This window comes from Pinus tabuliformis, chromosome 4_1 (assembly GCF_031772625.1).
Source record: "Pinus tabuliformis cultivar Carrire ecotype Pingquan chromosome 4_1, CPIR1, whole genome shotgun sequence".
Classification (NCBI taxonomy): Eukaryota; Viridiplantae; Streptophyta; class Pinopsida; order Pinales; family Pinaceae; genus Pinus; species Pinus tabuliformis.
The window spans coordinates 732,623,389-732,649,950 of NC_142303.1; the positions used below are offsets into that span (position 1 = coordinate 732,623,389).

The 26,562-nt window shown below is 36.0% G+C and overlaps 2 protein-coding genes across 2 annotated transcripts; one reads left to right on the forward strand and one right to left on the reverse strand.

The window, feature by feature from the left end:
- Positions 1–2,855: 2,855 nt before the first annotated feature.
- Positions 2,856–4,076, forward strand: LOC149178222 (nematode resistance protein-like HSPRO2). The gene is made up of 2 exons (XM_089422025.1): positions 2,856–3,294; positions 3,646–4,076. The coding sequence occupies exons 1-2, from the start codon at positions 2,856–2,858 to the stop codon at positions 4,074–4,076; spliced, it is 870 nt and encodes a 289-aa protein (XP_089278151.1).
- An 8,838-nt stretch (positions 4,077–12,914) lies between these two features.
- Positions 12,915–13,373, reverse strand: LOC149178223 (uncharacterized). The gene has a single exon (XM_089422026.1). It carries the CDS (start codon positions 13,371–13,373, stop codon positions 12,915–12,917), a length of 459 nt encoding a protein of 152 aa, XP_089278152.1.
- Between the last annotated feature and the right edge of the window lie 13,189 nt (positions 13,374–26,562).

Consider the following 26,562-nt stretch of genomic DNA (forward strand, 5'->3'; position numbering starts at 1 on the left):
GTTCTGTCCGTTCGTCCATCTGGTGATAAAATCGCTGTTTTTGAATTTACTTTCATTTTGTTCAAATTCGAGGGTTCATAATTTATGGTAAATAGTCGATCACCCTAAGATATTGTTTTTTACAAGATGGGTTGCGATCATATACCATTATTGCTTCGTTTTGTACAAACTGAGTTGCGATCATACACCATTGTTGCTTCGTTTACCGAGTTACGGTATTAAGAGTTTTGGCCCAAACCTTTAGTGTGGATTAGACTGTCTTGTCTTTTTTTTTTCATATAGCAGTGTGCTAAATTTAAATGCATAGTTGTAATTGTTTTGTTGTGTCATTTTTATTTTTTCAAATTTTTTTACCAAAATCTCGTTTGTCGTCGTATAAATTTTTGCAATTCTAGTGCCTAAAAGATTTCTCAGAAATAGTTTCTTTACAAAAAAACTTCAAAACATAAAATTTCAGTAACAATTAAATTACATTCCACTTTATAAATTTACAATTTAAATAATAAAATACAATTTAATTTTATGAACTGAAATGATAGATATTTGAACCAATAACCTTTTTTTTGGAAAATGTAATTTAACAATATACTCATTTACTATCAATTCAAAGCTTATATAATCCATAAACTTAAATTACTTTCAAATATTAATAATAAATTATAACTTAAATTACTTTAAAATATTAATCAGAATTAACAAATATTTTAGTGACGCCCAAAATTCTAAGCCTATCATTATTGAGCTCCGCTGGAACTGAATTCCAAAAAATGTATTAAACAGTTCGAGGGTTTGCATGATTATCGGATGGATCAAACCCTTGATTGGGCCTCTTGACGCATTTCCCTCCGCTTCGGTTGCCTCATAAATGGATTTAGATTTTGTAGTGTCTTTGACTAATTCTACTTTTAGTTGCTGCATACAAATCAAATGCGTTCAGAAGTCAAATTTTAGTCAAATATCATATCAGAGCTTACTGGGCAGTCCAAGTACCAGTGGTAATTAGGCTGGGACTTGTATGACTGGTAACAATAAAAGTTCAAAATTATAATGTATTGTAACAATGGTGACAACAATTAAAGTTTGGCATTCTCATCAATTGTATATAGTTGTATAACTAAAACCAGAAATAATGTGAGCCTGTTAATTCCATCTAATTGATTGCGTTTAGAAACTCTCTATACTTTGAAACACGATTTCATTGAGTATACTATTCTACTTTAGTTTGCTTGAAATCCTGGTCACTTTTTCTTTTTAAGATTTGTTTTATGTAAGAATTTTTCAACAGAGTTCATCATTCTCATACTTGTCTCACTACTTATGGAGAGCTTGCCATAATCATTCTGGAATTCGTTAGATTTGTGTAACAATTCTCACCATAACATTAAAACTTGTGATTAATAAATATTCGTGTTGCCTGCAAAATCTAACAGCAAATCATCTGTCCTCATTTCATTCAATTTTATATTATACAAATGAATTATGAATACTGTAGATATATTATACGCAGTCGTATAAAAGATTATGAGCTGTTGAGGTGTGCAAAAGTGGAGCTGCAACGGTTTAAGATAACTACTTTTGATTATCTCAACTACTATTATCTTACTCTTCATTATCTTAACTATGAAATTATAAATTAATTACTTTAGAATTCAACCATCATTCGCATAATTTTGTATCAAGCACCGGCATAATTTTGAAACAAGGGTTGCGCCTATAGCAACCATAGTCTATAACCTTTTTTTAATTACTAATGATAATGATATCGTCAACATCCATAGACTCTATCCATCCATAGACTCTATCAACGCAAATACATACACAGAAAAGTTCATTTTTAATTAAATAATAAAAATGATGTCATCACCATCCACAAAAAAACTCGAACAAAACAAAACTGTATAAAGAAAAGTCCATTTTATTAGGTTGGTTTCTGAAATCTGATGCGTGATATGAGTATGTTTTTCCTTCATAGATTAATATCTACTTATGTTTTTCCTTCATAGATTATAATATCTACTTCTGCAATAGAATGTCTTCTATATTGTATGAACTCATATCATGCAACCAACATTAAATAATCACCTGTTTACATCTTAATTACAGGGTACCCATTTAAACGTGTATGTCGGTAGATGAAACTGGTGTCATCTGTTTGGATGGAGAAATGGAAAACGATAGTAAAAAATTACAAAACAATTGCATAGTCTAATAACTGTGGAATATTGTTGTTAAGGAATCTGTTTAGTTATTAACACTGTGAGTATATATGCACAGTGGAAACAGTAGATAAATTTGATCTAATAAGTATAAATGGAGAAATAAAGAAATGAGGTACATATGGAAATAGGAAGAAATGAGAGTTACATTATTTACATTAAATATTAACACTTTAGATATTCAGACTAAAATCAGTTGATGAAAGCACTTACAGACTTTGTCCTTGCTGGATGTGCAACAGTAATGTGCTCAGAATTTAAGTGCCAATAGACCAACCACCGTATATTTAGCTTATATCTATTCACTTTGTTAACTGGAAAAATATATATTTATGTGTTGACATTATTTAACTCTTTTAATTATTTATGTGTTGAGTTTTTATCATCTACTTAAAAAGTTGAGTTGCAACAAATAGATATGTTTTTTGTCCAGTAACGTATTATATATAGCTTTTTAAATATATCAAGGATTTAAGAACATTTTATTCTATTCCAGTTTTCAAAATTTTAATGTTTAAAATGGATTTTAGTGTTTATTCTATTACTATGTTGTTCTTTTTAGATTATGGTATATGGAGAGCATTAGTGTCTTTACTCTCCTCGTTATGTTTGCAGGGAAAAAATATGTCCTGTAAAAAAATGGCATCCTATTTTGCCTTTGTTGAAGAATCCATAGAACCCTCGCCCATGGAGTGTGCGGGTTACGAGCAGTATGTGCATCTCCCCGAGCTCAGTGCCATGTGGAAATTCAAGGAATGGCCTGGTTGGTCTAGAGAGGGGTTGGTAAAGGCTGCCTTACAATCATTGGAGATTACTTTTCAGTTTGTTTCGTCTGTCCTTTGTGACACAAGGACTTACATTGACAAAGAGGAATGGAAGAGAAGGCTTGAATCCTTAATTAGTTCCCAGATTGAGTTGATTTCAATGATTTGTGAAAATGACAAGCAGGTTCTCACTCTTCAGTTGTCAGTAAGTAGTGGTGTTCTCTCATGGAAAGTTTTCCGTGAGGTATGGCAGAGACCTGGTGCTTTACCTGTGGTTAGCAGAACAAGTGAAGAGAGCTTACTTCCTCGTTTGGGTACATGGAAAAGCGCTGAAGCTATGGTTTCTAGAATATGGCTTGCCATTGAAGGCCATATGCAGAGGACTCCCTTCACTTTAGGTCTGGGGGAACCAAATATGTCAGGTAAGCCTCTTCTTGAATATGATAGAATCTGCAAGCCAAGATATTTGCACTCTTTAAAACAACATAAACAGTTCCATAATCTAGAAGATGCCAAACTTTGCAATGTCCTCCAGATCTTTGAGGCCTAGGTATTTGTAGGCCAAGAATTGTTGCAGAGAGTATATGAAAGAATAGACTCTGGGGATTTCGTAGGAGCATCCACGAACTGTTGGATGGTTGAAAGGATGTGGAACATGCTCACAGAAATTGTGAATTTTCTTCTAGTGATGGACCCAGATGATTTCCTTTGCCTTAAACACCAGTTGGAAATTAGCAGCACTAGTACGCTTGCAAGCGCATATTGCCTTCGGTCTGCCCCCCTTAGAGACCTTACAAATGCATGCAAGGAACTAAGGCATCTGGTGCCCAAAGTCATCGGTGTTGAGGTTGATCCAAAGGGTGGACCAAGGCTCCAGGAGGCACTTATGCATTTGTTTCATTCGCATGGACTGCGCTCACATAACACTTTAGGTGCTTACCATGTTGCAACAATACATGTTCTGTTCGCCTTCCAGGGAATAGAAGCCGCGGTGAAAAGGTTTTTCTTCTCATATCAACAGCTGGTAGTAACAACCACGGGTAGCACTGAAATGAAGGGTCCATCATATCTAGGTGCTTGTGATGCGCTACGTTAGATATATTTTGAACCACCTTATTTCCCTAGTGTGGATGGTGCAAAGACATTTTTGGGTTACTATTGGCACTAAAAGTTACAACTATGGTGGATGGTACACTGGAAGATCTATAGACAAATCAAGTGAAGTTTACAAGAGAAAGAACAGTGCTTTCAGTTTTTCAATGTATTACCTCAAATTCATACATACACTTTTTACATTGACAATTTTGAGTACTATACATAAAATTATATTGGATATAGGATTAGACTCATTTTTGTTCATCCCCATTAGTAGGACCAATCAATAGAACAGTGCTAGAAATTTGGGATTTTTTTTTTTTTTTTTTTTCCCTCTCCAACATGGATAGGATACTAAGGATTCATAGTGTGCAATTCCTCCTTCGTTAAATAGTGTAAAAGATTGTCCAAAATTAAAAAGGTAATTATTAAAATTATTAAATTTTACGAGTTGTTTCTTTTTTTAATTTTTTAATTCTTTACCTAAATTTTATGATGAGTTTAATGATATTTATATAATTCATTATAAATTTTAACATGAAATGTAGTTTAATGCTGTTATTTTTATATATATTTTTAAGATTTTTTAATTCAATGTGTGAAACTGAGATAATTATAATTTTAATTTGTTAAGTTTATTTAATGGAATGCATCATAATTTTTTTGATGCCTTTTTTTTTTTTTTTATCAGATTTTTTGTTTTTTAAGATTTTTTAATTCACGTGTGAAATTGAGATAATTATAATTTTAGATTATTTAATTTATTTAATGGAATATATCATAAAAAATTTAATGTATTAAATTTATATCATATTCAAGCTACATTCCTACCATAAATATCCATTCATTTCCAAAGTTTTGAGAAAAAATATTAGATAATGCATTTCAGATTGACTAATAACATATAATTAGTATAGCTTTTTATCTCTACATTTATTTTACAAAGTACTCTGATACTTCTCTATACTCTACTTTAATTTTCTTGCACATGGCCTTGTGTTATTGCTTAGGATGTCATTTAATTTAACTGAATTTATGGTAAAGGTATAAATTTTGCCTTTAGTTCTTCAATACTAATTTGTTTTAGTGAGATTGTAAAGTTTAGTCAAATTATTTCTAGTATAGTATCATTTATAAAATACGTTGTTCTTTAATCATATAAGTTTAAATTTAGAACATTGATAATGCATATTGCTTATAATCATTCTCACTCTTAATATCTATAATTTGGCTTAACACTTATTATTTTCTTGCAGATTGACACACAGTTCGCTCGCTTGTGCAGAGCTTAACCCCACAGTTTACAAAGAACAAAAACAATCATTGTAATTTTTCTTTCGTGGGTGACTGGCAACCTTTAGTGAATTGCCTTCACCTCTGCAATTTTTTTCCATATAGTTCAGATTGTTTTAATAATCAGTATTAGTAGGGCAATTACTTAGCCTTTACTTTAAAATTTTTACATTTCACACATAGCTTAATAACAGGAAAAGTAAGTGGCCATAATCCACACATTTTTTCAATTTGTTTTGCTATTTTACCGAAGTCAAATAGTTTAATTAGCAAAGGAGTAAGTGGCCCATAATTCTCTCATATTTTTTACTAACCAAAGCATCTTTACTTCATTAGCATTGGGACTAGGAACTGGTGTTATTAAAGAAAGGGAGTAGCCCCTGCTTCCCTTGCGCCTTTTAGACGATCCTGGGCTTGCAATTGAAATCTTTCTCAAAGCACTAAGTTTTTCATCTCCCTTTTTAGGCTCACATAGTGTAATAGGAAGGAAGTAAGTGGCCCATCAACCACACATTATTTTATTTGCAGGTAAGGAACAAACATAATTTAGTGTAAGTAGACAAATTTGAAAAGGATCATCGAATATCCACATGACTACAAACTTTGTATGTTCACTTTGTTACTTACACACACATTTCACTACACACACTAAGCTACTTTAAACTTTGAACAAAGGGAATCAAGTGTAAAAACCTTTTGTACTTAGTTTATTTAAGCTTAATTTTTCACACCATAAGTGAAGGAAGACACGTAAAAGCAATCATAACTTGAACAAAATAAATTTCCCCACATGGGCCACAAAATAATTTATAGTTTAGGTTAGGATTGTTGGGGGTAGGAATCCAATAAGCCGCCATGGTCATGTTACATTTTGAAAAATAGAAGTTGTCTTTTAGGGTGCTTCAAATCCTTCAATCAGTCCACGGAAAAGACAACCCAGGCAGCACAAAGACCCGATTCAGAGGGGGTTCGGCTTAGGCTCAGTGCGTGCGGTCCTATATGGGGCTACCCAACCTGTATAGTGCTCGGTACTGATAACCGATTACCAAGAAGCTAAAGACTCGACTGCCTCCGTGAGGCGAAGGTATCCTATTGGCCAAATTTTAGGGCATCTTTCCCTATAGGTGGAGGTGTGGGAAGCACTAAAGCCTCATTCAATACCTTGGTTGATTCTTTTCGTTGCTGGAAGCGTCACCAGTTCTTTTAGGACGTAGCCCCAGTACTCGTCATTCTTTGGCTACTGGAAGCGTCACAAGTTCTTTCGGGACGTAGCCCCAGTACCCGTCATTTTTTGGCTGCTGGAAGCGTCACCAGTTCTTTCGGAACGTAGCCCCAGTACCCGTCACAAAAGATATCTCTGCACGGCCCAGTTACTTATAGAGTGGAAAGGACGAATAGGTCTTCATAGGACCTTTTATCATACGCAAAACAATCTAAAATATTTTCCTTGTTTGATTGATCACATAACTTAACTTAAAGGGAAAGTAACACTTTATTTTTCATTTTGCTTTATGTATGTAATTTCTTTTTATACACATTCCTCTCCTCACCACAAAAGTGACACACATTCCATTTTAAGAATACATAAATACTTTACTTTTTTATATTAAGAATAACAAGACAATGCTACACAAAACATTCCAATTTTTGTTTCACCTGAATATACATTAAAATAAATTCTACAAATAAAAATTGAAATGAAACATGTTTTTTAACTGATTTAAAATGAATTATTGGATAACTTGTTATTTATTTTGATATTTTTTCGGTAGAAAAATTGGAGGAATTATCTTTTGTGACATATTTTATGATATGTCTTAATTTTGAGATTTAGAATTTAAAGCCCTCTAAAGTTATCTTGGGATATGAAACGAGTGACAGCTTTGTGAGCATAGATCTCTGCCTCTTGATGTCGTTTTACACACCAGTTCTAGCATTCAAACAATGTGAAAATCACCTTAATCAAATTTCATATGCAGAAGTTATGCCTCCCACAAGTTTAGCTAACTAGTTCATACGGTGGTACCAAGTGGACGCTGCATCAACACCATTACTTAGATATGTGGAGTTAGTCACGTGTGGACATTCAAGAAGATTCTAAAAGGTCCAAAACCATAACACTAATAGTGGCTTGAAAAATGTGAAAACCCTAAACTTTAAATAGTTCCAAGCTATGTTAAATACTACGTCACTAGGAAGAGAAGGGGTTCCATCTTTTTAGGATTGTATTAAAACATAGTTGAGCACAACATCTAGGGGTGGCATTTGAGATCAAAACAAAGGAGAAAGATAATTTGCAACAACCATATAGACAACAATGTCATAGGCAACTCAATCGTAAATGCCCCTTTCTTTGTATTTGTATTTCCATAATTAAATAAAAAAGAGTAGAGTATAAGCCTCACCTTCTAATTAGGTTTTCTTTTATATGATATCCCTTGAGTTATATCTTGTATTAAATTATGTGATTTTTATATTCACTTACATTTTTTTCTTTTATGGGTTTAAATATTTATATGTATTTAACACTAACGAAGTGTTGGGACATATGAAAACCCTAATCTGAAATCATTATCAAACTATGTTAAACACCAGGTCACTAGAAAGAGGGGGTTCCATCTTTCTAGCATTGTATTGTCTCGTGGTAGAGTAGAGCATCTAAGAGTTAGATTTAAGAGCATAACATAGGAACCATTAAGAATACAATGTCAAAAAAAACTTTGTAATAAATACTCGTTTTTCTGTATGTAAAGTTTCATAATTAAATAAAATATAATAGAATATAAGTCTGCTTTTTAATTAGATTTCTCTGATATCATATTTTATAAATTACATCTTTTATTAAATCATATAACTAATATTTCCATTTACTTATTATTTTTTTAATTTTTTTTTTTGTAAGCTGAGGAGAGTCCCTTTTTTCTATTATCATAAATTGAGATCAATACAAAACTGTGGTGATCTCAACCCGCCCCTAAGGGAAACCGGGTTTGTTGACCACCTGAAGTTTTTAATAGCAAGCCAAAAATAGTATATCCTCAGTCTATCTTTCCAAGCTTTATAAACTGCGATCCTATATCTATTTAAACTGTTTTTTGTCTGCATATTAAAATAAAAACAGCAACCTACAAAAAGCTGACTGTAACTAGAGGGAGATTTTGCATAAAAACCTCTTTACATCAAGCCTTCTCTTACTGGTTCATTGTTCCTGCTTGTTGCTCCTTTTCCTACTTGATTCCGGATCCTCCTGCTTGTAACTGCTGCTGAATTTCGTCCATCTCCTTGTCCTGCATGAGCAAGGTAATCTGAATATTCATCAGCTCCTTTTTCAGGTTTGGTATCCCCTGGGATAGTTCTGCCATTTCCATGGCTACTTGTTCCATGGCATTGGCAAGGAGTCTCTTCATCACCCAATATACGTGCTGAGATTGTTTATATAGGGTCATTCGTCCCCTCGTATTACCCGGGTCCGGGAGAAGATACTCCCAGTCCTCCATTTTCGACTCCGACTGAGCCTACATTGACTCTTCTTCCAGGTGTTCAATTATCTTTCGAATTTTTGGGTTTGTGTTATGGCAGTATGCCCTTTCAGCAGCCTGCACTCTCCTTCCTATCTCCCTCCTCCCTTTTTGTACCTTTCCTTGTTCCGCTGGCCTCCCCTGCTTCTGCCATCCCTCCTCCGCTTCTTCTTCCTCGCCCGCCTCTTTCTCCTGCTCCTCCCCTTCTCCTCTGTCCTCCCCTGCCTCGCCGTCCTCTTCTCCCTACTCTTCTTTCGTAATCCTCTCCTTCTTCCTCAATCTGGTACCCCTCCTCAACCTCTCGGCCTGTTTTCCTCGTCCGAGTCCTACCCGACCTTCCGCCCCTGCCATAATCTTCATATCCAGGTACTTCTTTCTCTGGCTCGAAGTCACGAATGTCGACCTCATCCTCTGAATCGTCATGGATTGACAGAATTTCTTTCTCTGTCTCCTCCTCCGCAATGTCCTTGCCTTTCTCCTCGCGTTCCTCTCGTTTCTGAATGCCTCCCTCAGCCTTACTTCGCGTCCATCTCCCTGCACCCATGCTCCTTCCCTCAGCCATTATCCCTTTTCGCCTCAGATTTTCCTGACTTCCTTCTTTCTGTTGCAGGTTCCTGGTCCTTCCCCGCCCTTGAACTGTGCTCGTCGACGCTTTGTCACCCTTCTTCGTTCTCCTGCATGCCCCTCTCCTATTTCTTTTGTCTTGCCACCTTCTCGCTTTAAACTTTCTCATCTGCCTCCTTTTCTTATTGACTAACTTCCTTTCCACTACTCCACCTGTCTTATCTTTGCTATCATGAGTCCGCCCATCCCCTATCAGCCTGACATCTCCACCTCCCTTCATCGCTACTCTTCCCTCACCTCTCCTTGGGATGATATCCTTTTCCGCGGTTCGCTTAATCCATTAATCATGATTTGGTCTCCGCTTGCTCGTTCCTGCATGCTCTCTGTCCGGGCATTTATTGTCCTGTCTACTCTTTTCCTCCTCACGATCGGAAGTCTATTGATTATCCTTTTTCCGGGCAATTGGTTCATTATGATCTTGGATTATTATATTTTTAAGTTCATTCCAGGTCGGTTCATCCTCTATTGATGGCCAACTAACGTCCAGTCTTCTGTTCGACTCTTTACTCCCCCAATTCGCCAGCAGATCCGTCGCTCTATTCCCTTTTCGCCTTACATGGCTTATTATTTTATATTCAATTATATTTAGTAGCCCCTCAATGTCTTGAATGATCCCCGCAGTCCTCCAACTTTTCGTTACTTGTTCCCAACTCCTGCCATCCCTTAGTTTTCGGAGCATCTCTATTGTGATCTGTGAGTCTCCTTCGATTTCCAGGTTCATGTACCTATTCCTTACTGCGATCTGTAATCCCTAATGTACCGCCAAAAGCTCTGCTTCGTTATTCGTCATTTCACCTCCCCATTCCGCAAACACCCACCTTGTATTTTCCCTGCTGTCCCTGAAGATGCCCCCCAGGCCTGCTTGCCCTGGGTTTCCTTTGGATGCCTCGTCGAAGTTCAACTTAATCAAATGTTCTCCAGGATATCTGAAATGGTTAGGGCTCTGTGTGAGAGGTCCGATCCTTTTCTTTGCTCGGGGGTAGACCATGCTAAATTCCATATTTAATTTGGAAACTATTCTCCATTCTTCCTGATTCATTTCCCAGTCCTCCTCCTCCCATACCTCTGATAGAACAGTTTTTTTTATCGATCTAAATATTTCTTCCCATATTCTTGCAGCTTGGCAGCGTTTATCCCTGAAAATCCTCCTATTTCGTTCTTTCCAAATAGACCATATGACGAACCCCACTGACAAATTCCATACTCTTCTTACTACTCTACTGAGGAATTTTCCTTTGCCCCATTGCATCATAGTATTCACGATGTTGTTCGCATCTCTTTTTGTTTTTCCAAAGAGTACTCTGATTTCCTCCCACAAACACCTCGCAAATGGACATTTATTAAGTATATGCTCTTGGGTTTCAGCTTCTTTTCTGCATAAGCTACATATTGAGGGCCCATAGAAGCCTCTTTGATGGATTGTCCCATGTTAGAGTCCGCTCTTTGCTCACCAACCATGCAAAAATTGTTACTTTCGGCCACCACTTGCCTTCCCATATTACTCTCCAATCAACAGCTCCTTCCTCCCTTTCCTGTTTCGTTGCTAAATAATACGCTTCTTTTACTGTATAGGTTCCTTTCATAGATTTTCCCCACCTAAGGATATCCCTTCCTGGTCTGATTTTAATTTTCCTCAATTCTACCTCCTTAGTATATAATTTTTCTATATCCTGGTTTATATTTTCATAACATTCCTCTGGCCTCCTCCAAACCCTCCATATATCATTGGACTCTCCCTATTTCTAGTAATCCCTCACATATTCTAATCCCGCCCTCTTCGCTTTTAGTTGGACTTCTTGTAGGGTTTGTATCCTTGCCAATTTATCTCGCTGCTGCCATCCTTCCTCCCAGAATCTGGCATTGCTCCCCGCACGGATTTCCAAAAAGGCATGATTACTAACTATGTCCCTATTCTGGCTTGCAAGTTCCCAGAATGAAGATCCTTTTGGGATTTACTCAGCTCTCAGTCTTCCCTCTACTATTTTCGGCATATTGTATTTTTGATTCCATATTCTCTTCCATACATCATTTCCCCCCCTGCACCCATCTCCACCAAAGTTTTGCCCCTAGTACCTTATTTAAAATTTCCGGATCTCTCACACCCAGACCTCCTTCTTCTTTTCTTTTAGTTACATTTTTCGATGAAACCAGAGCCCATTTCCTCTGTTGCTTGGGTCCGCCCCATATGAATTTCCCAAATATTTCCTTCATTCTTGAACATACTCCTTTGGGTGCTGCCATAATGGACAGAGGATAGATAGGTATCAATTGTAGGACTGATTTTAACAGTACAATCCTACTTGCAATGTTCAAGGATCTAAAGGACCAACTTGCCAATTTGTTTTTTATTTTTTCCAACGTACTCTGCCAGTTTTTCATCCGAGTAGGGTTTATGTCCAACTGGATTCCCAAATACTTGGTAGGTCATTCTCCCTGTCTAAAGCCTAGAGTTCTGGTAAGATGAGCTTTGATAGAATCAGGAGTATTAAATATGAAAGTGCATGATTTTTCATTGTTTATTTCCATACCTGATGCCTCCATGAATATTTCCAATACTCTCTTGAAGTTCCTCACCTCTTTGACTGAAACTTCGCCAAATAGCATCACATCATTTACAAACTGCTGGTGTGTGATGGGCAGATAGTTTCCCCATAGTTTTATGCCTTTAATTCTCTTTTCCCTTAGCTCTTTTATGAGATTTCTTCCTAAACCCTCCACTGCCATTATAAATAGGAATGGAGAAATAGGATCTCCTTGCCTGATTCCCCTTGTTGCATTGAAAGTACTCGTTGGTGTACCATTTACCAGAATTGAGAAATTCGGAGTTGAAATCATACTGTAGACCCATTCAATCCATCTATTATCGAATCCATATGCTCCAAGAATCGCTCTGAGGTAATTCCAATTCAACCGATCATAGGCTTTTGACAAATCTAACTTCATCATCATCCCTCTCTGCTTTTTCGTCTTTAAGGAGTGTATCACTTCCTGAGTAACTACTATTCCGTCAAGTATTTGGCGACCCTCCACAAAGCCAGTTTGCTCTGGTGCAATTATATTCGGGAGTAATGGCTTCAACCTTTTCGCTATCAGAGTGGCTATAATCTTATAGATGACATTGCACAGTGCTATTGGCCGAAAACCTTGCGCCTCCTCCGAATTGTTATTCTTAGGGATCAGGGTCAAAAAGGTCGAATTTATACCAGGCCATATCTTTTGCTTCATTCTTGATTCCTCTACAGCCTCCAAGACCTCCTTTCCTAGAAAATGCCACCCTGCCTGATAAAATTCCACCGTATATCCATCCGGTCCTGGTGCCTTGATCTTGCTCATATTCATCACGATCTCTTCTACCTCTTCCATGGTTACTGCCCTCATCAGAGCCTTGTTTTGTTCATTTGTTATTAACCTTGGAATTCCCTCTCTTCGTTTTCCGATCCTTCTCCTTTCCCCTGTTCCTCCGTCAGATTCTTTGTTGCCTCCTCTTGTCGGTTTTGTGGGCATTCCCTGAATAGATGTCCATACTCATGACACCTTCTGCACCTGAAGGGAATGTGCTCATAGTCTATGGGCTGCTGCCATATTTCATCATGGTATTCCACTTCTATGGACTCCGGCAAGGGTTCTGCTATGTTCATATACACACAAATCCTTGCATAAGATGTGTATTTCCCTCTTTTGGTTGACTCTGCCACCTTTACAAAGGTTCCGATCGAGTTGCCAATCCCTTCCAATATTTCAGGATCCCAGAACTCCATTGGTAATCCGAACAGTCTAACCCATATGGGGGCTGCCAGTATTTTCTCTTCATCTGGATTGTATCTGTCCTCCCAGTGTCTCATAAACAGTCCTGCATTGTTCATGAAATATGGTCCCTCCTTAAAAGTTCTTTCTTTATCCTCTAGGTTCGCAAAGATGACTGTGAAAAAGCCTTTGGCTCCCAGTTTTAGGTCTATATGCCCTTTTGGCCTCCACCTTTGTTGAATCCATTTTGTTAAATCCTTTTCGGATGGCCAAAATCCTATAAACTTACAGATCAGAGCATGGTCTCTCATATAGCATCGGTAATCTTCAAGCTTATTACTCTTGATATTGGGGGTTTGTTGGGGACAGGTTTTATGTCTCTCCCTTTCATCCCTATTTGAAGGGACCCATTAACGCACCATCTTATGTGTCAGTGTTAGGCAGTTCCCTTTGACCAATTCCAGCGCAGCGACTCATCACAAGTCGCCCCTCGACAATAACATGGTGGCCCCACCTCCAGAAAGAATTCATATGTCATGCATGGGTTAGTCTAATTTTGTCAGAGATATTTAAGCGTATTAATGACTCAATTTCTTATGATCTTAGTTATCGTACAATGTCATCTAAGATCCCCTGAATATTACTTAATCCCAAAGTGGTTTACGTGAAAAGTATAAAATATTTACTAAAAAATGAGACTTCCATGCTTAGTACACTATGCATTGATCAAGACCATATTATTTACTCAAACTAAATTATTTTCAATGCAATTTGTACAGGTATTTTAAGAATGAATAAGTGGGGGAGGATTAACGAGTTGGAAGTTAAAGACCCGGAAGATATGATACAATTTTCAACAGAAGACTTAACATAGACAGAGATTGAGGGGGACGAAGTTGCAGTTATTCCATATTGTCGACTTGATGATTTCATAAGTGGAGAGGAATCAAATGAAAGTGCACCCACTCAATTTCTTCTTAAGAATCATCGAAGTAACAAAATAGAGGATATCAAACACACCAATTACTCAACATTCTTGGAGTACAGTGTGTGAGTCTCTATATGCTTTTTCAAGATATGTGTAATTTTTTCAATATGCATAAATATTATATCTAATTTGCAGTAATTTTTTACGTACAGTTATTGGTGTTCATATGGTCCACAGTCGACAAGGAGAATTAGGAGTGCATCATCAGATCCAAAGACAACCCGCAATCGACATGAAAGTATTAAAGTTGGTTGCCAATGTCACTTCTTTGTGCGACGACTTGTGATGAGACCAGATGATGCTGTAATAATATATACTGCATGTAGACATATTGATGAATCCAATGTTATTTGTCATGGGACCTGTGCATATACGGAAGATATGTGCATGCCTTCCGTATATGACCAATCTCTGTATATGCGCATATCTTCCGTATATGCCCAATATCCGTATATGCGCATATCTTCCGTATATCCGCATATCTTCCGTATACACGGAAGACGTGTGCACATCTTCCTTATATGCCCAATTTTCGTATATGCGCACATCTTCCGTATATGCACAGTTTCCGTATATGCGTAATTCATGTATACGGAAATTGGGCATATACGAAAGATATGCGCATATACGGAAGACATGCGTATATCTTCCGTATATGCACAGATTCCATATACAAAAATTGTGCATATACGGAAACTGGGCATATACGGAAGATATGCGCATATCTTCCGTATATGCCCAATTGCCGTATATGCGCATCTCTTCTGTATATGCACAATTTCTGTATATGTCCAATTTCCGTATACAGGAATTGCGCATATACAGAAACTGTGCGTATACGGAAGATGTGCGCATATATGGAAATTGGGCATATACGGAAGATATGCGCATATACGGAAATCTGCGCATATACGGAAATTGGGCATATACGGAAGATATGCGCATATACGAAAATTTGACATATACGAAGAGCATGTGCATATTTTCCGTATATGCACAGATTCCATATACAGAAATTGTGCATATACGGAAATTGGGCATATACAGAAGATATGCCCAATTTCCGTATATGCGCATGTCTTCCGTATATACAGAAGATATGCGCATATAAGGAAACTGTGCATATACAGAAGATGTGCGCATATACGGAAATTGGGCATATACGGAAGATATGCGCATGTCTTCCGTGTATACGGAAGATATGCGCATATATGGAAATATGCGCATATACGGAAATTGAGCATATACGGAAGACATGCGCATGTCTTCCGTATATGCACAGATTCCATATACAGAAATTGTGCATATACGGAAACTGGGCATATATGGAAGACGTGCGCATATCTTCCGTATATGCGCATATCTTCCGTATATGCACATATCTTCCATATACAGAAATTGCACACATACGGAAACTGTGCATATATGGAAGATGTGCGCATATATGGAAATTGAGCATATACGGAAGATATGCACATGTCTTCCGTATATACGGAAGATATGCGCATATACGGAATTGGGCATATACGGAAGATATGCGCATATACGGAAATTGGGCATATACGGAAGGCATGCGCATATCTTCCGTATATACACAGATTCCATATACAGAAATTGTGCATATACGGAAATTGGACATATACGGAAGATATGCCCAATTTCCGTATATGCGCATATTTTCCGTATACAGGAATTGCACACATACGAAAACTGTGTATATATGGAAGATGTGCGCATATACGGAAATTGGGCATATACGGAAGATATGCGCATGTCTTCCGTATATACGTATACGGAAACTATGCATATACGGAAGATGTGCGCATATACGGAAATTGGGCACATACGGAAGATATGCGCATGTCTTCCATGTATACGGAAGATATGCGCATATATGGAAATATGCGCATATATGGAAATATGTGCATATACGGAAGATATGCGTATATACGGAAATTGGGCATATACGGAAGATATGCGCATATACGGAAATTGAGCATTAACGGAAGACATGCGCATGTCTTCCGTATATGCACAGATTCCATATACAGAAATTGTGCATATACGGAAATTGGGCATATACGGAAGACGTGCGCATATTTTCCGTATATGTCCAATTTTCGTATATGCGCATATCTTCCGTATACAGGAATTGCACATATACGGAAACTGTGCATATATGGAAGATGTGCGCATATACGAAAACTGTGCATATACGGAAGATGTGCGCATATACGGAAACTGTGCATATACGGAAATTGGGCATATACGGAAGATATGCGCATGTCTTCCGTATATACAGAAGATATGTGCATATACAGAAATTGGACATATATGGAATATATGCGCATATCTTCCGTATATGCCCAGTTTCCGTATATGCACAATTTCTGTATATGGAATCTGTGCATATACGGAAGACATTCGCATGTCTTCCGTATATGCCCAATTTCCGTATATGCGCATATCTTCCGTATACACAGAAGACATGCGCATATATTCCGTATATGCCCAATTTCCGTATATGCTCACATCTTCTGTATATGCACAGTTTCCGTATATGCGCAATTCCTGTATACGGAAATTGGGCATATACAGAAATTGGGCATATACGGAAATTGTGCATATGCGCATATCTTCCGTATATGCCCAGTTTCCGTATATGCACATTTTCTGTATATGGAATCTGCGCATATACGGAAGACATGCGTATGTCTTCCGTATATGCGCATCTCTTCCGTATATGCCCAGTTTCCGTATACAGAAATTGCGCATATACGGAAACTGTGCATATACAGAAGATGTACGCATATATGGAAATTGGGCATATACGGAAGATATGCGCATGTCTTCCGTGTATACGGAAGATATGCGCATATACGGAAATCTGTGCATATACGGAAATTGCGCATATACGGAACTGATGCGCATATCTTCCGTATATGCACAGATTCCATATACAGAAATTGTGCATATACGGAGGACATGCGCATATCTTCCGTATATGTCCAATTTCCGTATATGCGCATGTCTTCCGTATATGCTAATATTTCCGTATATGCGCATATCTTCCGTATATATGGAAGATACGGAAGATATACGGAAGACATGCGCATATCTTCCGTATATGCCCAATTTCCGTATATGCGCACATCTTCCGTATATGCACAATTTCCGTATATGCGCAATTCCTGTATACGGAAATTGGGCATATACGGAAGATGTGCACATATACGGAAGACATGCGTATATCTTCCGTATATGCACAGATTCCATATACAGAAATTATGCATATACGGAAACTGGGCATATACGGAAGATATGCGCATATCTTCCGTATATGCCCAATTTCCGTATATTCGCATATCTTCCGTATATACGGAAGACATGCGCATATCTTCCGTATATGCCCAATTTCTGTATATGCACAATTTCTGTATATGGAATCTGGGCATATACGGAAGATATGCGCATGTCTTCCGTATATGCCCAATTTCCGTATATGTGCATATCTTCCGTATATGCACAATTTCCGTATATGCCCAATTTCCGTATATGCGCATATCTTCCGTATATACAGAAGACATGCGCATATCTTCCGTATATGCGCATATTTCCGTATATGTGCATATTTTCCGTATACACGGAAGACATGTGCATATCTTCCGTATACGCCCAATTTCCGTATATGCTCACATCTTCCATATATTCACAGTTTCCGTATATGCGTAATTCCTGTATACGGAAATTGGGCATATATAAAAATTGTGCATATACGGAAGAGATGCGCATATACGGAAATTGGGCATATACGGAAGATATGCGCATATCTTTCGTATATGCCCAGTTTCCGTATATGCACAATTTCTGTATATGGAATCTGCGCATATACGGAAGACATGCGTATGTCTTCCGTATACGCATGTCTTCCGTATATGCGCATCTCTTCCGTATATGCCCAATTTCCGTATACAGGAATTGCGCATATACGGAAACTGTGCATATACGGAAGATGTGCGCATATATGGAAATTGGGCATATACGGAAGATATGCGCATGTCTTCCGTGTATATGGAAGATATGCGCATATAAGGAAATATGCACATATACGGAAGATATGTGCATATACAGAAATTTGTGCATATACGGAAATTGGGCATATACGGAAGATATGCGCATATACGGAAATTGGGCATATACGGAAGACATGCGCATATCTTCCGTATATGCACAGATTCCATATACGGAAATTGGGCATATCTTCCGTATATGCCCAATTTCCGTATATGCGCATATATTCCGTATACAGGGATTGCACACATACGAAAACTGTGCATATATGGAAGATGTGCGCATATACGGAAATTGGGCATATACGGAGGATATGCGCATGTCTTCCGTATATATGGAAAATATGCGCATATACGGAGATTGGGCATATACGGAAGATATGCGCATGTCTTCCGTATACACAGAAAATATGCGCATATATGGAAATTGGACATATGCGGAAGATATGCGCATATATTGAAATCTGTGCATATACGGAAATTGGGCATATACGGAAGATATGCGTATATACGGAAGAGATACGCATATCTTCCGTATATGCACAGATTCCATATACAGAAATTGTGCATATACGGAAACTGGGCATATACGAAAGACATGCGCATATCTTCCGTATATACCCAATTTCCGTATATGCCCATATCTTCCGTATATGCGCATGTCTTCCGTATATGCGCATATACGGAAATATGCGCATATACGGAAGACATGCGCATATCTTCCGTATATGCCCAATTTCCGCATATGCGCACATATTCCGTATATGCACAATTTCCGTATATGCGCAATTCCTGTATACGGAATGTGCACATATACGGAAGACATGCGTATATCTTCTGTATATGCACAGATTCCATATACAGAAATTGTGCATATACGGAAACTGGGAATATACGGAAGATATGCGCATATCTTCCGTATATGCCCAATTTCTGTATATGCGCATATCTTCCGTATATGCACAATCTCTGTATATGTCCAATTTCTGTATACAGGAATTGCGCATATACGGACACTGTGCATATATAGAGTATATCCGCATATTTTCCGTATATGCACAGATTTCATATACAGAAATTGTGCATATACGGAAACTGGGCATATACGGAAGATATCCGCATATCTTCCGTATATGTCCAATTTCCGTATATGCGCATATCTTCTGTATATGCGCATATCTTCCGTATACAGGAATTGCACCCATACGGAAACTGTGCATATATGGAAGATGTGCGCATATACGGAAATTGGGCATATACAGAAGATATGCGCATGTCTTCCGTATATACGGAAAATATGCACATATACGGAAATTGGACATATACGGAAGATATGCGAATATACGGAAATTGGGGATATACGGAAGATATGCGCATGTATGCAACCGTTAAGTGAAACTCTCAAGGGAGGCTATGAATTTCGGTGCAGGCCAAAATTTTGAAGGGTGGTTTTAGCTGCTACAACAGTTAGCTTGTAGAAGCACCATTTCAGTTTTCATTTGCATGTCATTGTTGTCATATGCATGACATTATTTTTGCACTGACGATCACCATTGCGGTGACCCGCTTCACACACATGCATGTTTTCCCATTTTATAAATCCTTCACTTACTGTTTTCATGCATCATCATTCACTCTTGTTTACAATTAGTTGCACCATGCATTCAAATTTCTCAGCTTTTTAGTCACCCGTCAGTGAGTTTGGGCTGCCTTAGCCTGGACCTCTCCTTGCCCAGCTAGCATTATGCATTTCTAGAAGTGAAGGCTCCACCTTCCCTCAAGAAATTGCACAAGTTTGGCTGAACACTGACCTCCAGGCTTGCATTGCGCAATTACGAGAGGTAGTGCGTTATTAGCCCTAGAAACTGCATAATGCAGATTGCTGGTTTGCATGTCATTGTTGAATGAAATGCACATTGCGCAATTTTAGTCCTCATCAGGCTAGGTTCGATTGTGAATTGTGTGGTTCTAGAAGTTAGTTAGCCTCCTGACATCCTCAATTGTGCCCTGCACAGTTTTGGTAGTCAGTCTCCTAGCCTCCTGGTGAAAATTATGCAATCTTGACATACAGTCACATAGCTATGGTGCATGTCAGTCCTTTAGTTTGTTTTGGTTTTCAACTGACATACTGCTTTCCATGAGTGTTTTTAGGTCTCCAAGTATCATAGGTGTTTGTATACCTCTCAGCAGCATAGGTACAATGGTTTCCAGGAGAGCAGAGTCGAAGACATCGTTGAGAGTGAAAATGGGGATGTAGTGGAACAAGTGTCTATGAACTCGCCTATCTATGAAGACATCAAGTTGTCTATGAACTCGCCTATCGAGCCTTGCCTTCTCCAGAGTGTAGAGCTAGTACATCTCTTTGGAGGAGCAGGCAACAATGACTGTAACCTTCAGTTATCGAGACTAGTGGTTGGTCATGGTTGTATTGAATGACTGGAACTTTCACTTCTTAATATAAAAAATCCAACACATTTCATGCATATTTTGTTATTGCATTTTAGTTAACTTGTTTGCTCTACGATATATGTATTTGTTTGCTTACGGATGTATGTATATCCTCTTTCTGTATATGTATGTATGAATCTAACTGAAATGTGTTGTTGGTTTAACCATCACTTTAGATTGTTGGTTCGCCTTCCTTCCATCTTTTGATTCATATTTACTCATGTGTTCCCTTTAAGTTGTGTGTTTACACAGGTTTCCAAGGGGCACACTCACTCCACCTTCTCTGTGTTAGAATCATTCTTGCACCTTCCTTGTCTTGCTAGTCATGTCACACCCTTACTACCAACAAAGACATCTAACTTGCCTCTGAGCGCAACCGGACTCAAGGTGATATTGTATGGCCCATTGCTAGGACTCCTACACCAAACGGTCTGAGGTCTAGTTGGGACATATTACCAGGGAAATGCCCTAACATGTTTGCAGGTCCAACACCGTCAACAGATTGAGACTTGGTTATCAATGTGGCTCCAATTTTATTCCTTGGTTGAAACTTCTTCCTCTCATTTTGATCCATGTTTTCGTAATGTAATTTGGCCATCAATTTGTCTTTTAACCTCATGCATTATGGGAATTTATTGTAACTCTAATTTCTACTCCACTATAGTGAGAAGGACCCTAGTTCAACTTACCTCAATTTATCACTAGAATACATCCCATCTCACCCCTGTTTTTACTAATATGGGTCTTACAAGGAAGTTATTAGATGTTATAGGGTTTAAATTACTTAATTGAGTAATTTATCATAATTTATTTGTCACAATTTCATAATAATGAAATAATAATTATTTTGTAATTGAGAATAAAACTCATAATTAAGACGAAGGTTCTCAGTGAGTTGGTAAAGGTGCATAATTGAGTAGGAAACTTGTGCATTACTTGTATCTATCCAATTCACATTCCATCAATCCTAACTTCTCATAGACCTAGGTGTCCAAATACATCCTCCCAGAGTTAGGAAAGACCTATATAGAGAGACCCTCTCAAGGGGGATAAGGGAGAAATAGAGAGAATAGTTTAGTAATGCTAGTGAATTTCCACTAAGACATTCTTCCTTTGCATGTGAGATGAGCCCAATCTTCTTGTAAGACAAGGAGAGAGGACTGCCAAGGATCACAGGAAATTCTATGGGTTAATAAAGGTATATTGTCTTTTTGTACTATTCTTGTTTATAAATGAAATTGTGAATTCCCTTCTATATTTCATATTATTATATGTATGAATGTGATATGGTCATTATTATAGAATTTTGTGCATACTAACTTTCCTTTTGTAGCGGAAAATATCATCTTAGTTGATGGCATATGTGTGTAGGGGATTAGATAAGGGACCTTGGAGTGAGATATTCAAATTGGATTGGGGCTTCCAATAACTCTATAGGGTCTACAAATGACACCAACTTGCATGGGTACATAATTATGTTCTTATCATCCTCTTATATGATATGAATGATTGTTATTGCATCAAATATAGGGAGTTTACTTAGATCCGTCGTAAACTATCTAGTTAATCTTGAGGCAAGATCAGTCGAGCAATAAATACTTATCCTCTAAGAGTTTTTCAAGCTAAAAAAATTGGTGACTTCACCCATCTCTCCTCAGTATCATCTAAACAATGTTTGATGGATCCAAGTAAATTTCTTAGATCTAATGCACTAACAATCATTCATCTCATAGAATAGGATGAGAAGAACACACCTACACATCCACACAGGTTGGTGCAGTTAGCATACCCTATAGAGTTTTTGGAAATCGTGCTCCAATTTGAAGATCCCACTCTAAGCTACCTAATCTAATCCCATACACACATACACAACCAAACAAGATAATGTTTTCCTCCATGAACGTTAGTATGCACCAAAATGTATAATAATAACCAAATCAAATTCATGCATATAAAAACATGAAATATGGAAGGGAATTCACAATTTCCATTCATAAACAAGAATAGTAAAAAAAAATTATACCCTAATTCACCAACAGACTCTTCTCTAATACTTGGCACTTTTCTCCCCTTAGCTCACAAGAAGACCATGCTCGTCAGACATGAAAAAAGAATAAAGTTCTAGTAGAAATTCACCATCATTACAGAGTTATTCTCTCTATTACTTCTCCCTCCCCCTTGAGAGGGTCTCATTGTACATGCCTTTCCCAAATCAAAGAGAATGTATCTAAACAACTAGGGCCATGAGAATTTAGGCTTGGTGGCATGTGAATTGGGTGGATACAACTCATGCACAAGTTTCATGCTAAATAGTGAGAATTTCCCAACTTATTGAGAACCTTGTTCTCAATTAAGGTTTTTTCCTCAATTATGAAAAAAATATTATTTCATAATATTATTTCAAAATATATTATTTCATAGTATTATGAAATTGTGACATAAGAATTATGATAAATTGTTCAACTATGTAATTTCACCGCTATAATATCTAATAAAATTTTTATAAAACCCGTACAAGTACAAATAAAGGTAAGCGGGGATGCATTATAGAAAGAAAACGAGGTAAGTTTAAATAGGGTCTCTCTGATTATAGTGGAGTGGAAACTAGGGCTATAACACTAGGTTTTAATATTACAATAATTTTTATCAAGAATGCTCATTTGAAACTAGGTTCAAGAATAATCCAAATCATGATTTGCATAGATTGTATTTCTTAAAGTTTAAAAAAATAAAACCTAAAACATGTACCACAAGTTCTTTGTTATGTCTCCTTAGTCTCCCAAAAAGTTCACTATTTGAATAATCCTAGAAAAATGTATAGAGAAAACACCAACATGACTTATTTAAGACTAATTTTAGGACTTGTTAGAAATGCAAATTTCCATAGCCTATATCGTTGAAAGTATAGTGAACAAAAACTAGAAATCTTAGCCAAATTTACTTGCTACATCACTTGAAGTTTCAGAAAATGTCACAATCTGAAATATCTATGAAAATTAAAAAAAATTTATCATGAAAATATTAATATCACTAATTTGAATTAGTCAAACCTAAGAATCATATGCTCTGATACCAAATGTTATACATGAAACACACAATTAAAATAGAAATAGAAAGATAAGTAACTCAATGCCTTGAGAATTAGATAGAAGAATGGACGAGAAGTAACTTCGATAGGGAAACCTTATTCTACAATATAACCTATGTACAAGATGAGATGCTCACTAAAACTTGGTCTCCCTCATATATAGAAGAAAATGAGTACAATTACAATTAAAGGGTCTAGCTAGCCAATAAGGAAAACACTAGTATAACAAAGAAATGCAATAACTCAATATCTATGGCTTCACATATGTATTGTGAGATACATAAAAAATGATTAGGAGACATACAATCACTTACATGGTCAATCTAAACTCATGTTCTAGTCCTTAAAAATATATATTTTCAATAAATAAACACATGGGTGAAGTAGAAAATTTGGAATTTGGAATTAACCAACAAGGAAAGTAAATTAACTGAATTGACCATAGGAATTAGATGTGAAGCAAAAGTATGTGATACTGGATTGATCATGATATTAATTGCATAAATTTTGATTAAACATCTCTATGTATTGTTACACATTGAAGTCTAATTATTTATTTTATAAATAATCTTTTCTAGGCATGCATGTACTACCATATTCTACAATGTGGAAATATGGTTAGTATTTTAGAGTTGTGAATGGAAATCGTAGAAACAAGCATATAATTATGGAGTGTCTTATTTAATTAAAAAAATTGCAAGATCAAGCGATACAAACCTAATAGAAAGAAAACTTGATTATTTGACATCATTTATGAGATAATTTAATTGGATTACAGTCTCTTTAAACAAATTATTTTTAAATGTAGACGGTTTTAGCTTTTTTTGTAGAAGATATATTACATATGAATTGTATGGTGATATATATATATATATATATATATATATATATATATATATATGAGAATTTTATGTCATACAATTTATTCTTTTAGAACACCATGAGTAAGATTTCTTCCATCTTGATGTTTGCAGCAAAATTTGGTGGGTTTTTTACTACATGTACACCTAGAAGAAAAAAAGTTCTTGAAAATGTACTTGTTACAATTTTTGCAGTAATTCAAGAAGGGAATGATGTCAATATTTGTGGTAGAATAACAAGTGCACTTTTGTTAGGTAGTGTGCACTATACTGTGCTTTTTTTTACTCACACATATGCACAAAGTATGGTTGGCTCATATCCTTATTTGGTAAATTTAAATGAATAATAGCTCCTAAGTCATAAGCCATATTATAATGAATAGAAATCAATCAATGTTTAGCTCAGTTAATTAATGTGCATAAAATCATAAATCGATAGCACTTAGGTGTTTTGTATATATAAATATATGATCTCCTATGTCTTTATTATTATTTTATTCACGAGATTATGGATAGGTAATTATGGATAGGTAATTATTATTTTACCTAAATTTATTTATTAAAAATATAATATAAATAAACTAATTTTATTAAAACATTTTAAAATTAATATTCAATATTTTTTTTGAATAAATTATGTATTAAATTTGAAACAGAACATTATTTAAATCTAAATTGAAATTGTTGTAAACTTACATTTTAATAATAATTAAGTTTTCACAATTATCAAATTTACCTTAATCTTAACTAGAGTATTTGATTTCAATTTTGTTAAAATTGGTGAAAAGTGCATATGTAAATAAATGATGGATACACAAAATGCTTTAGATAATTGTCATTATTATAATATACGGAATCGAATATACATGAGTTTGGATTGTGTTAAAGTTCATTATCACTCTTACATCGAGGTGTCAATGTACCAAAGAGCATAGTAAATTTATGCACATTTCATATATTTAGGTGTCAATGTACCAAAGAGCATAGTTGATATTAACATGAATAAGCACTAACAAAAATATATTTAGTAAAACTTTTACCTAAATTTATTTATTAAAAATATAATATAAAGAAACTAATTTTATTAAAACATTTTAAAATTAATATTCAATATTTTTTTTGAATAAATTATGTATTAAATCTGAAACAGAACATTATTTAAATCTAAATTGAAATTGTTGTAAACTTACATTTTAATAATAATTAAGTTTTCACAATTATCAAATTTACCTTAATCTTAACTAGAGTATTTGATTTCAATTTTGTTAAAATTGGTGAAAAGTGCATATGTAAATAAATGACAGATACACAAAATGCTTTAGATAATTGTCATTATTATAATATACGGAATCGAATATACATGAGTTTGGATTGTGTTAAAGTTCATTATCACCCTTACATCGAGGTGTCAATGTACCAAAGAGCATAGTAAATTTATGCACATTTCATATATGACTATTTGATGCACTTCAAACGATAGTGAGTTTTGTTAATTGATCTGACCTGTGTACATGCTTAGAGTTAGCATGGTTTGAATTCCAAGGTGACACTATTAAGAACCTTTTAAAAGAAAAAGAAACAAAATAGAAATGTAGGCTAAATTTAAATGTCATATATGTACCAAAGAGCATAGTTGATATTAACATGAATAAGCACTAACAAAAATATATTTAGTAAAACCTTTACCTAAATTTATTTATTAAAAATATAATATAAATAAACTAATTTTATTAAAACATTTTAAAATTAATATTTAATATTTTTTGAATAAATTATGTATTAAATTTGAAACAAAACATTATTTAAATCTAAATTGAGAAATGCTGATCCTGAGATAAATAATACTTATTGACA

Coding starts and splice junctions, on each gene's coding strand:
- LOC149178222 (XM_089422025.1), top strand. CDS start 2,856: ATGGCATCCTATTTTGCCTTTGTTGAAGAATCCATAGAACCCTCGCCC. Junction 3,295..3,645: donor GAGCTTACTTCCTCGTTTGG/GTACATGGAAAA, acceptor ACATGCTCACAG/AAATTGTGAATTTTCTTCTA.
- LOC149178223 (XM_089422026.1), bottom strand. CDS start 13,373: ATGAACAATGCAGGACTGTTTATGAGACACTGGGAGGACAGATACAAT.